The sequence below is a fragment of the Ovis aries genome, chromosome 7 (assembly GCF_016772045.2).
Source record: "Ovis aries strain OAR_USU_Benz2616 breed Rambouillet chromosome 7, ARS-UI_Ramb_v3.0, whole genome shotgun sequence".
NCBI lineage: Eukaryota > Metazoa > Chordata > Mammalia > Artiodactyla > Bovidae > Ovis > Ovis aries.
Window position 1 is genome coordinate 19,794,781 of NC_056060.1, and position 13,914 is coordinate 19,808,694.

The 13,914-nt window shown below is 39.5% G+C and overlaps 1 protein-coding gene across 15 annotated transcripts in view; it reads left to right on the forward strand.

Annotated features, from left to right (window-relative positions):
• NEO1 (neogenin 1) overlaps window positions 1-13,914 on the forward strand; it is a 235,864-nt gene that overhangs the window by 81,754 nt on the left and 140,196 nt on the right. For all 15 annotated transcript variants that reach the window (XM_027971564.2, XM_027971570.2, XM_027971572.2 and 12 more), the window contains exon 5: window positions 12,832-12,968. In XM_027971564.2, the coding sequence (XP_027827365.1) occupies window positions 12,832-12,968 (137 nt within the window). The remainder of the gene's footprint in view (window positions 1-12,831; window positions 12,969-13,914) is intronic.

Genomic DNA, 13,914 nt, shown 5'->3' on the forward strand with positions numbered 1-13,914 from the left:
GATTTCCTTCCTTAAATTGTTCCTAGAGTTTCTAATGCTAACTACCTGAGATGTCTAACTTACTCGCATATACATTTTGTCGATGATAGTTTTTTCCTTTACACAGTAAAAGAAAATGTATTCCTCATTTTTTTGTTTTTGACTTTTAGAATCGTACCAGCTTCCTTCTGTGACCTCAAATTTTTCATCTTACACATAAGGCTTTTCTGTTGACATTGACCACCCTATTTTCCCTCCCAAACACTGTCATTACTTCCTTTTGTTGCTGTTGTTCAGTTGCTAAGTCATGTCCGACTCTGCAACCCCATGAACTGCAGCATGCCAGGCTCCCCTGTTCTTCACTATCTCCTGGAGTTTGCTTAGATTGTTGTCCATTGAGTTGGTGATGCTATCTAGCCCTCTCATCCTCTCCTGCCCCCATCTCCTTTTTTCTTCAGTCTTTCCCAGCATCAGGGTTTTTTTTTTTTCCAGTAAGTTGGCTCTTCACATCATGTGGCCAGAGTATTAGAGCTTCATCATCAGTCCTTCCAGTGAACATTCAGGGTTGATTTCCTTTAGCATTGAGTGTTTTGATCTCCTTGCTGTCCAAGGAACTCTCAAGAAGCTTCTTCGGCACCACAATTCAAAAGCATCAATTCTTCAACTCTCTGCCTTCTTTATGGTCCCAGCTCTCACATTCGTACATGACTACTAGAAAAACCATAACTTTTGACTATACGGACCTTCATCAACAAAGTGACATCTCTGCTTTTTAATATGCTATCTAGGGTTGTCATAGATAAATGTCTTCCAGGAAGCAAGTGTCTTCTAATTTCATGGCTACAGTCACCATCAGCAGTGATTTTGGAGCCCAAGGAAATAAAATCTGTCACTACTTCTACTTTTCCCCCTATTTGCCATGAAGTAATGAGACCTGATTCCATGATCTTAGTTTTCTGAATGTTGAGTTTCAGGCCAGCTTTTTCACTCTCCTCTCACCTTTTTCAAGATGCTCTTTAGTTCCTCTTCACTTTCTCCCATTAGGTGGTATCATCTGCATATCTGAGGTTGTTGATATTTCTCCTGGCAGTCTTGATGCCAGCTTGTGATTCATGCAGCCCACCATTTTGCATGATGTACTCAGCAGAGAAGTTGTATAAGGAGGTTGACAATATGCAACCTTAACATACTCTTTTCTCAATTTTCAACCAGTTCATTGTTCCATGTCCAGTTCTAACTATTGCTTCTTGACCTGCATACAGGTTTCTCTGAAGACAGGTATGGTGATATTCCTATCTATTTAAGAATTTCCCACAGTTTCTTGTGGTCCACACAGTCAAAGGCTTTAGCATAGTCAGTGAAGCAGAAGTAGATGTTTTTCTGGAATTCCCTTGCTTTCTCTATGATCCAACGAATGTTGGCAATTTGATCCTCTGGTTTCTCTGCCTTTTCTAAATCCAGGTTGTATGTCTGGAATTTCTCAGTTCATGTATTGTTGAAGCCTAGATTGAAGGATTTAGAGCATAACCTTGCTAGGATGTGAAATAAGCACAATTGTATGGTAGTTTGAACATTCTTTAGCATTGCCTTTCTTTGGGATTGGAGTGAAGAAATCCCAAAGTCCTGTGGCCACTGCTGAGTTTTCCAAATTTGCTGATCTGTTGAGTGCAGTACTTTAGATTTTAGATAGCTTAGCTGGAATTCCATCACTTCCACTAACTGTGTTCATACTAATGTTTCCTAAGGCCCACTTGACTTCACATTCCAGGATGTCTGGCTCCAGGTGAGTGGCCACACCATCATGTTTATTCAAGTCGTTAAGATCTTTTTTGTACAGTTCTTCTGTGTATTCTTGCCATTTCTTCTTAATCTCTTCTGCTTTTGTTAGATCCTTACCATTTCTGTCCTTTATTGTGCATATTGTTGCATGAAATAGTCCCTTGATATCTCCACTTTTCTTGCAGAGATCTCTAGTCTTTCTCATTCTGTTGTTTTCCTCTATTTCTGTGCATAGTTCATTGAAGGCGGCCTTATCTCTACTTATTATTTTCTGGAACTCTGCATGCAATTGGATACATCTTTCCTTTTTTCCTTGCCTTTCACCTCTTTTATTTTCTCAGCTATTTGTAAAATCTCCTCAGACAGCCACTTTGCCTTCTTGCATTTTTCCCCCCTTGGGGATAGTTTTGGTCACTGCCTCCTGTACAGTGTTACGACCTTCCATCCATAGTTCTTCTGGCAGTCTGTCTACTGGATCTAATCCCTTGACTCTATTCTTCACCTCTGCTGTATAATCACAAGAGAGTTGATTTAGGTCATACCTGAATGGCCTAGTGGTTTTCCCAACCTTCTTCAATTTAAGTCTGAATTTTGCAATAAGGAGCTCATGAGTTGAGCCACAGTCAGTCCGGTCTTGTGTTTGCTGGCTGTATAGAGCTTCTCCATCTTCGGCTGCAAAGAATATAATCAGTCTGAATTTCAGTAATGACTATCTGGTGATATCCATGTGTAGAGTCGTCTGTTGTGTTGTTGGATGAGGATGTGTTGCCATGACCAGTGTGTTCTCTTAACACAACTCTGTTAGCCTTTGCTCTGCTTCATTTTGTACTCCAAGACCAAACATGCCTATTACTCTGTGTATCTCTTGACTTCCTACTTCTGCATTCCAATCCCCTGTGATGAAAAGGACATCTCTTTTGGTGTTAGTTCTAGAAGGCCTTAGATCTAGTAGATCTTCACAGAACTGGTCAGTTTCAGCGTCCTCAGCATTAGTGGTTGGGGCGTAGGCTTTGATTACTGTGATGTTGAATGATTTCTGTTGGAAATGAGCTGAGATCATTCTATCATTTCTGAGATTTCAGGCAAGTCCCAGGTGGTGCTAGTGGTAAAGAAACCATCAGCCAATGCAGGAGACATAAGAGACACAGGTTCTATCCCTGAGTCAGGAAGATCCCTTGGAGAAGGAAACGGCAACCCACTCTAGTATTCTTGCCTGGAGAATCCCATGGACAAAGGAGCCTGGTGGATTCTGGTTCATAGTGTCACAAAGAGTTGGACACAACTGAAGTGAATTCCCATGCACACACTGCATTTTGGACTGTTTTGTTGGCTATGAGAGCCACTCCGTTTCTTCTAAGGAACTCTTGCCCAGAGTAGTAGGTATAATAGTCTTCTGAATTAAGTTCACGCATTCCTGTCCATGTTAGTTCACTGATTTCTAAGATGTTGATGTTCACTCTTAACATGTCCTCCTTGACCATGTCCAGTTGGCCTAGGTTTATGGACCTAACGTTCCAAATTCCTGTGTAATATTGTTCCTTACAGCATCGTACTTTACTTTCACCACCAAACACATCCACAACTGAGTGCTGTTTCCTTTTGGCCCAGCTGCTTCATTCTTTCTGGAGCTATTAGTAATTGCCCTTGGCTCTTCCCCAGTAGCATACTGGAGGCCTTCTGACCTAGGGGCTTGTCTTCTGGTGTCATGTCATATTGCCTTTTCATACTGTTCATGGGGTTCCTTATCATCCTGTTCATGGGCTTCTTGTGGCTGGAATACTGGAGTGGTTTGTCATTCCCTCCTCCAGTGGACCATGTTTTGTCAGAACTCTTCAACATGACCTGTCCTTCTTGTGTGGCTCTGCATGGCATGGCTCATAGCTTCATCGAGTTATGCAAGCCCCTTCACCCCAACAAGGCTGTGATCCATGAAGGGCCATTTACTTCCTTAGGTAATGGATTTTTTTCTCAGTTGTATTCTGGTAAGAGAACTGGGTGGTGACGATGGAGGTGGTAGTGGTTCTGTATGATTTATTTCCATAACAAAGTCATCTTGTGCATTGTAGAATGTACAGTAACAGCCCTGGCCTCTGCCCATGAGATGCAATAGCACTCCCAAGTTGTGACAACCAAGAATGTTTCTAGACATTGCCAGATATCTGTCAGGAGACAAAATTATGCCCAGTTGAGGACCATTTTCCCAGAGCAGTGCTGTCCAGTGGGGACATGATGAAAGCCACATATATAATTAAAAAATTTCTGGAACACATGGCACTGCTAAATACAATAATTTATACAATGTACTGGTTAAAGTGAAATTTAGTTCTGCCAGAACAATAAAGTTTGTGTTTAGTCCTGCTTCAGATCCTGCATTCATTTCCTCAGTCAGTCTAGCCACATTTCAAGTGTGAGTAGCCACATGTGGCTGGTGGCTGTTGTTTGGATAGAGCAAGTGTAGAGCTTCCCAGTTGACTAATTCAGCATAAGCAGGTAATCTTAATTTGTGTAGTTCAGTAAACAAGATATGGAAAGGAGTATTTGTCTGGTCAGCTTGGTGATCAACGTTTTCTGATTGGTGGGGATGCTAGAATACAATCAGATTGTTCCTCACATGTTCCATTAGCCAGACTGATAGTACCATCTTCAGTGTCACCTGATTTCTTACTGAGCACCTGTCCAGTCACCGACTTCTGCCTGTACTTTACTCCCTTTTCCCCCACTCTGTTTTCCAGCTAAATATTATTAAAAGAATTCCTAAGACTTTAAGGGAATTTTTTTAAACCTACACGAACTGAAAACATGAGGAACCTTAAGATAGACTATATAAATTTTAAGCTCTTAGAGTAGAAATTTTGATTGGCTACATGTTAGAACAAAGTCTCAGGAATAGGAGAGCTGAGATAGGTTATTTTAAAGCTTTTATATTGTATCTCGGTAGAAGTACATTCTAAGACAAATAATAAGAATTTGATTTCTTATATAAGAAATAAAAGTGAGAATTTCCATGATTCTCATTTGTTTATTCAATAATGATTCAACAAATATTTATTAAATGCTCTTTATGTTAGGCCCTATTCTAGGTACAGGAAATAGAGTAGTGAACCACATAGATTTTTTGCTCTTAGGGAGATCATATTCTAGTGGACAAGAGTCAGGCAATAATTATATGAACGTAAAATTTCAGTTTATAATAAGTGCTTTGAAGAAATTAAGACAAATTTAGTAATTTCCTAGTTACATTACTTTGAATTTTAAGGATAAAGAGGAGAGAAAAGATTGAGTAGACTCTCCCATCTTGAGTTTTGTAGGCTTCTCAACACTTCAGTTATGTGGTGGAAGAGTCTGAGAAGCATTGCTTTGCCGTACCACTGTCTCAGGAAGCTTCAGAAGAATATAAGAGCAAGACAGTGTTGGTGTTCGTCACACTGGTGTTTCCAGACACAGGCATAGTACTTGGCATATAATTGGGTAGGAAGAGTGTGACCAGTGTATTTTGGTTGAATATCTGAATGTAGTATAGGGAAATGTAAGTAGGTGAATGGAACACAACCATGCTTCAGATTAGATACAAGTGATCATTCAAAGTATCCTTGTTTCTGCCAGAGTCTTATGACATATGTGGATGGACCTTAGTTAATAAATTATGTAGACCTCAAATTAGAAAGAAATTTAGAAATTGAAAGAAAAATGTGGCTAGAAATCTAGGTAGTAACTGGGCTGGCTCTAGTGAAAAAGAAAAACCAAACAAATTATTAGACATCCTTCTCAATTATTAATCTTAGGAACTAGTTAAGAGTATTTCAAAACATTTCCATGACTTTTATAAATGTGTTAAGAATTGATATATTTGGTTAATCTTTTGATCACATTTGTTTGGATCCAAACCAAACATAGCTATTGAAGTGGGGGTGGTGGTAGAAGTGTATCCCATTCATTGAGTAGTTTCGTTTGAAAGGGAGAGAATTCAGAAAATACAAATGCTAAAGTGCACGGTGACTGACAGCAAAATGTAATTTAGTAATTAAATAATGTTATGTTTTAGTGGAATGATGGAACCCAGCTGCAAAAGAAACAGGTTATGGTTATAAAAATGCTTAATGTTAGATTACAATTGACAATAGTAGAAAAATTAGATTGTTTAAAGGACAAGTGGAGGACTTCCATTTCTGGAAAGATTTGAGTAGTGTTTTCCCCTGTTGCATACAACTGAAAACTCTGGACATTACATGTAGAACAGATGCAAGACTCTGAAAGGTGGAGAGAGGAAGGGACCTTAGACCTAAGAAACAACATGATGTTAAGTTCCCTGGGTTTTGTTTTTACCTTGTATATCCCAGCTTGAGCTGAAGAAGCTGGTAGCCTGGAACCACCACTAGGCACAAACAAAAATGCGCTACCAAAGTGTGTTTTCTCTAGCCAAAGGACCAGAAAGGGGCAGCAAGATAAAAACTACTCCAACTACTCTAATCATTCCTACTCCAGCCAAATACCACATAAAGAACTGTGACCCCGTCCTCTCCCATGCCAGCAAAGGCCCAGAAGGAGGCCTCGACCTCTGCCTTCAACCAGGTTGTGATGAAGTCTCCCATCCTCCCTGCCCTGTGGTGTCAGAGGCTAAGTAGAGAGCCAAGACATTCATCCCAACCTAGCAATACTGAGGCCCCCACCCCTGCTGTGTCAGTGGAGGTGCCTGGGGAGCCTGGACTTTTATCCCACCTGGCAACAGAGACACTCTTTCCCAGCTTCCCTTCTCCACTAGGGTGGTATCAAAGGAGGCCTGTGGAGAGTCAGGACTTGCAGTACCTTGTAAGGGTGAACCCTCTCTCCTCATGGTGTTACTGGGTGCCACGTGGGGAACAGTAACAAGGCACTCTTACTGCACCCAGCCAGAGAGCAGGCTCAGTGGAGGCGTAATGAGGAGCCAGGACTCTCGGTCCTGCTAAGGCATAATGCAGAGTCCCCCTTCCCCCTCAGATGTCAGTGAAGACTGAGAGTGGAACCTGGACTTCCACCTCCACCCGACTTCATGAGGTAGCACCTCCCCTTTCCACTGGGTGTCAGAAGAAGCCACCTGCAAGCAAAAGGTTTAGTAAGATCCAGAAACTTACAATGCCCCAAATATCCAGATGTCAATGGAAAATTGCTCACCAAATCAAGAATGAGGAAAATCTCAAATGAGAAAGGACAATTTATGCTAAAACTGAGATTACAGGTCTTTGAATTATGTAAGAAAGATTTTTAAAGCAGTTATCATTAAAATGCTTCAACAAGGAATTATGAATACATTTGAAATAAACAGAAAAACAGAATATCTCAAGAGATAGTCTCTTCAGAGGAATAGAAGATTTAAAGAAGAACTAAATGGAAAATTTTGAACTAAGACAATAACAACTACAACAAAAAAACCCAACTCATTAGATGGGTTACCAAGAGACTGAATGGGATAAAGGAAAGAGTTAGTGAACTGGAAAAAAAGGGAGACGACACAAGATGATCGATATTAGGACTGAACCGGGGTTGCCACTACAGACGCGGCAAACATCGAAAGGATAATAAGAGAATACTATAAACAACTACTAGTCATGCAGTAGAGTAGTCATGTATGGATGTGAGAGCTGGACCACAAAGAAGGCAGAATGCTGAAGAATTGATGCTTTTGATCTGTGATGCTGGAGAAGACTCTTGACAGTCTCTTGGACAACAAGGAGATTAAACCAGTCCATCCTAAAGGAAATCAACCCTGAATACTCATTGGAAGGACTGATGCTGAAGCTGCAATGCTTTGGCCGCCTGATGCCAGGATCTTTTAGAAAATATCCTGATGCTGGGAAGGATTGATGGCAGAAGGAGAAGAGGGTGACAGAGGATGAGAAGGTTGTATGGCATCACTAATTTAATGGACATGAACTTGGGCAAATTCCAGGAGGTGGTGAAGGACATGGAGGCCTGGCGTGCTGCAGTCCATGAGGTCGCAAAGAGTCAGACACCACTTGGTGACTGAACGACAACATAAACAATTGTACATCACATAAGTTTGACTGAGACAAACCATTTCCTCTAAAACACAAACCACCATATCTAACCCAATATGAAATAAGTTAAGTAGCCCTCTTAACTCTTAAGGAGATTAAATTTGTAATTTTAAAACTCTCCCCCAAAGTCTGCAAGTCCACATAGCTTCACTGGAGAATTCTATCAGTGTTTAAAGAGTTGGAACCAATTCTACACAGTCTTTCTGGAAAATGGAAAGAATTGGAGCTAATATTATATAGTGAGAATTTTATTATGCCTCACATTTTGGGTGCATGTAAATGCTGTGTTATCTTACCTGGGAAACACTGAACAGAGGAACCTGGAGGGCTACAGTCCATGAGGTCATGAAAGAATAGGACATGACTTAGCAACTTAACAATAAAATTACTAACTTTTGCTCTGTGAAAGACCATGTTAAGAGGATGAAATGATAAAGCTACAGTTTTCTTGTGGGGACAAAATATTTGCCAACCATATATCAAACAAAGGAGGAGTATCTAAAATGTGTAAAGGTATCTCAAAATTCAGTATTTAAAAAAGTATATAATACAGTTAGAATGTAGACAGAAGAGTTAGATAGTTGAGTTCAGCCACTCAGTGGTGTCTGACTGTTTCCAACCCTGTGGACTGCAGCACGCCAGGCTTCCCTGTCCATCACCAACTCCCAGAGCTTACTCAAACTCATGTCCTTTGAGTTGGTGATGCCATCCAACCATCTCATCCTCTGTCATCTTAGATAGATGGTTCACCAGAAAAGATGTACAGATGGTAGATAAGCACAGGAAAAATTGTTTAATATCATTAGCCATTAGGAAGTGCAAATTAAAACCATAACATACCACTGCATACTTAGAGAGTGACAATACCAAATGTTGTCAAGTATGTGGAGAAATGAGATCACTCTGGCATTGCTGGTAGGAATGTGAAGTGGTGCAGCCACTCAGAAGAGCTGTTGGACAGTTTCTGAAGAAATTTGTTGCAACTGCCATATCACCTAACATTTACATTCTTGGGCATTTATCCTACTGAAACGTTCAGACAGAAACCTGCAGGTGTATATTTATAGTAGCTTTATTCATAATACCCCCAAACTAGGAACAACCCAGCTGTCTTTCATTGAGTGAAGGATTAAATAAACAATGTCTATTCATACTCTGGAATTACTGTTCAGCAATAAAAGGAATGAACTATTGACAGTTGCAACAACCTGGATGAATCTCCAGAGAATTATGCTGAGTGAAAAAAGCCAATCGCCAGAGGTTGCATACCATGTGACTATTTATGTAACATTCTTCATGAAATACAAAAATTATTGAAGTGGAGAACAGGGTAGTGGTTGCCAGGCATTAATGAGGAGGTGGGCGAGGGAGGGAGGTGGATATGGCTGTAAAAGATCAGCAGGAGGGATCTTTTTGGTGGTGGGAATGTCAGTCTCCTAGTTATAGTTCCACAGGGTCTTACTGTTGAGGGAAACTAAGTAAAGGGTCCATGAGATCTCTCTGTATTATTCCTTGGACCTGCATGTGAATCTACAGGTACCTCTAAAAAGTTTAAAGAAAAAAAGCAAATGAGAGTGTATGTGAGATTAGCTTTCTGCTACCCTTCCTCACCTGCTGTTTTAGAGGAAGAGGTGTCTAAGAAGTTCTTTTGTGTTCTGGATATTATTTTCCATTTTCTCCAGTACTTTTGTAAATCCTCTTTTCAGATGTTTTCCTCTCCAATGGCTACCTGTCTTTTGTCTTTAAAAAAGCTCACCTCTCTCTCACTCAAATAACAACACAGAGAAACCTAAATTAAACAAGTCATTTTCCTTCTGTGTTCCCCTTCACACTTACTGCCCCAACCTTAAGAGTTTTTTTTGACGTGTGTTTCTTCCTCAGCTTTTCTGTCCAGTCCATCTGTCATTTTACCTCCTAAATATCTCTGAAATTCATGTGCATTGCTAACACCTTATTCCACGGTGCTATTGACTGTCACGTAGCCTCCTTTTAACCCCACATATACTCTGGCCTCATTCCAAATGCCCTTGCCATAGCAAGTCTTTTCAAAGCCCAGGTCTTAACTACATCATTGTCAACTTCCCACCCACTTTTAAAGATGTTTACTGGACTTCCATTTTTTTTCAAGTTAAAGATTCAGATTCTTAAAATAGCTTTCAGAGCCTTGTGTGGTCTGGCTCCATCCTCATATTTTTGCTTTTTTAATTCTTACATCTGGCCACGTTTGTGATTTTCGGATCCCCAGATACACTGTGATCCTTTCTTTCACAATCCTTTGCATGTGCTAGACTTCCCTTTTGAAATCTTTTCCTCCCCTTCATTATTAGTTAGTTGCTATTCATTCCTCAGATCTCAGCTCAAAGGTCATTTTTATCAGTGAAGTCTCTTTCTGATTTTCTGACAGATTCTTTTGGTATACCATTGTGTCGTATACCAAAGTCGCTCAGTAGTGTCCAGCTCTTCGTGACCCCATGGGCTATAACCCATCAGGCTCTTCTGTCTGTGGAATTCTCCAGGCAGGAGTACTGCAGTGGGTCACCATTTCCTTCTCTAGGGTAACTACCCGAGCCAGGGCTCAAACCCAGGTCTCCTGCATTACAGGCAGATTCTTGACTGTCTGAGCCACCAGGGAAGCCCATAACTCTACCGTTGTGTAGAGTTACCATTTTTTATGTCCGTCTTTCCCTCTGAATTGTATGACAGCGCTGATTTTGTTTTTGCTTGCTTCAGTATCCCAGCTGACATGTTACCTGACATACATAGAGACACCAGTAAATAATTATTAAATGAATGAATAAATCCCTTTCTTTAACTTCATCATCCAACTTTTCCAAAGAGTAGACATTATTTCATGCCTTCTCTTTAACCCCAGTTGTTACTGCCATGTTCCATCCTTTTCTCTTTAAATCCATTACAGTGACTTTACAACTTCTACTTGTTTCTTCACTAAATCTGACCATGTTATTAATCTACTCGAAAGCCTTTCCCTTTGGCCAAAGAAATAGGTCTTAGCACACCATGTTCTCCTCAACTGACCCCCGGCTACTCAGAGACACATCTGTACATGCACTCCTTATGCCCAGCAGTGCTCAGTTTGGGTCCATTCACCATGAATACTTTTCCACTTACTGTTTCTGTTGACTGCATCTCTGAATTTTGGAGCTCTAAGACCTTGATTTCCTTTGTACTATAAGCCACCATATTATTACGTGAACAACTTAAATCATTTCTGAAAATCTGTTGGACGTTCTTCCTCCCAGACTTCTTTTAAGGAAAGTAAAATCAGCTGCGTTAAGAAAGACTGACTTCTACTGTTCTTGTACTCATAGCAAATATGAGGCATAGCAAGTATCCGGAATGTTTCTTAGTATAATTATTAGATATAAATTGCTATACCTCAGTTTCAAAAGTACTAACTAATGTTTCAAATTATGTTCCACTCAGCCTGGATATCATGTGTGTAGGGCTGATTTCCCCTTTATGAATATTGTTTTCCATTTATGAAACATAGTAGTGAATTTGACCAGTAGTAAAATATAGGATATTAATTTTTGTAAATTTGCCTTGTTTTGTGATGTACCCAAACCTTGTTTTATCTGTTTCTTTTATCCTAGTCATTCTTTCTTGCTTTCCTCCATTATATGTTGTCTAGCTTGTCTATCACATGAAGTTGTAATTTGAGGGTGTAATTAAGATAGCTCACATTGGAAGGCCACTTGATAAATTTAGTCATGATCTTTCAGAGTATTTCTTAGAGAAGTCACCACATCTGATTCTGGTTTTCCCTTCTTGGTACAGAAACTTAATCTTGCCTGTTGGATTCAGGAAGACTAATTACTCAAATTCACAGTGTACTAAAACTTAAACCGGTGTAGTACTTTACTTACAATGAGAATTGTTTTAAGCGTAGCCCAGACTGAATAGTGATTTCCTCTGATTTTTCTTTCCCATCAGGAATTCATATGAAAAGCCAAATTGTAATCAGAACTTTTTTGTTGAGCATAAATAGACAGGAACTATAACAATATCAAGATCTATGAGAAAAATCTGCCTGTGAAAGCCAGTTAGTTACAAAACCTTAAAGTAAAAGTAAAATCGTAACTCTCCAAAGTCTCCAAATTTAACTAAACTTATTAACTTTATAAAATTTTCATCAGAATATTGATTTGTGATTTCTTCCTTGATGTTACAGAATGATTCAGCTTTCCTTTTAAATATTCTTTTTGAGAGAGAGAGAAAGGGAGGGAGTGGGACAGGAAATGAGATTTTCATGTGGTAGCTATTTCACTTTCCAGGGATTACTTCAAATAATGTATATATAACATCCTACAATGTTACAGATAGCAAAATTCCTTTATAAAAATACTTCACCTGTACAAAAATTTAAAAAATATATATTCTCTTTAAATAGACTTAAGTCATGTAGAGTTGGGTCGGTAATGTTTAGCATCCTTGCTGATAATGATGTGATGGTGGCTAGTTTGTGCCGAGTTGCCACACCCAGGAAATTGCTGTCAACCATTCTTCTCTCTCCCTTCCCTTCCTCTTTTCCTTCCTTTCCTAGCCAAGCTATCATTGGAAACTTTCAGTAGGCACTGTGACCCCATGACTTTCTGTTTCTGATCTGACATGTTGCCCTCTCTGTTAGTCATTTGAGTGTGGCATCACTGTGCTGGTGTGACTCTCAGTGTGAAACCAGACTTCAGAATTACACAATTTGAAAAAACAAAACAAAACAAAACTAGGTGGAGTAGGTAAGCAGGGATGGATTGTGGGGAGTGGAATTGGTCACAACAGTGGTATCCCTTTGGGAATAATTAGTGTCAGAGATAATTCATTGTAACATTTTGATTTGTATTTATGATACTTATGCATGTAAAATATGAGCAAAGTAAATTGGACTAAATTAAATTCTGATATTTTGCATTGGTCTCAGTCCATCTATAGCTGTATAAATAATCTGTGTTTTATCTGTTTTATGTAGAGAGTTTTTCAGGTGTCATATTTCTCATTCTGAAACATATCAATATTTTTAATGCAGCTCTGGAAGGTTGGTATTGCTGGCAGGTGGTAGTCTGGAGATCAATGATGTCACCGAGGATGATGCTGGGACTTATTTTTGTATAGCTGATAATGGAAATGAGACCATTGAAGCTCATGCAGAGCTTACAGTACAAGGTATGCAAATATTTCTTGTATAAATTTTAAAAATACTGTCGTACTCTATGGTTTTGCTAATTGTTAAACATTAATCTAGAAGAGGCAAATACAGCATAATAGTTGAAAGTCTAAGCTTTAAACCAGGCTGCTTGGGCTCAAATGCTGGGTCTTGTATTTCCTAGCTGCGGAACTATAGGAGATTTACTGCTCTATAATAAGAGTTGTTTTCAGGATCAGAAGAGTAACGCTTGTAAAACTCCCAGAATAGTGACTAGAATATGGTATAAGCTCAAAATTAGTTGTTCTCTGTAATATAAGGTAGAGAAGGGTGCAGTCTGTGGCATCTGGAAGATCACTTTTTTTGTCTCAGAATGCTTTATCTTTCTCTGACCGAGAACCACATATCCTAAGCATTGGTGTTCCCACCTTTCAGGTGAATAGATCACCTAGGAAGGAGTGCGCTGTGGCTTTCAATGTAACACCTGTTTAATTTTATGATTTTTTTTCTTTTCAACTAATGCTGACCATCAGAGCATCTCCCTTATAGGTTCTGTGATTCAGAAGCCAAAGAAAATGACCATGGCATATACAGACAACCTCCCCATCTTCCCTGCTCTTCCTCCATCTGGAAATGTACTGTCAGAGGAACATTTGCTCTCTCTCCTATGATTTGTCTGCAAATATTTGTTTCAAATAAAAATCTTGAGGACCTCTGTTACTATTAGGGAAATCCAACACTGCTTGGATACGTGGAAGTATACGTTAGCTCATGACATTCAAGTTGTCTCCAAGTGTAGTATATTTGATAGAATGGTTCCTGCTGTGTGGTTTAGGGTGGTTTCATGTTTTATATAAAAGTCTTTCTCTTGGTACATTTTGTGGGATTCAGAGTGGGAAGTAGTCACATTCCTACTCTGATTGATAGGAATTGAGCATATTGGGGTTCTATGCTGGCAGAGGCATA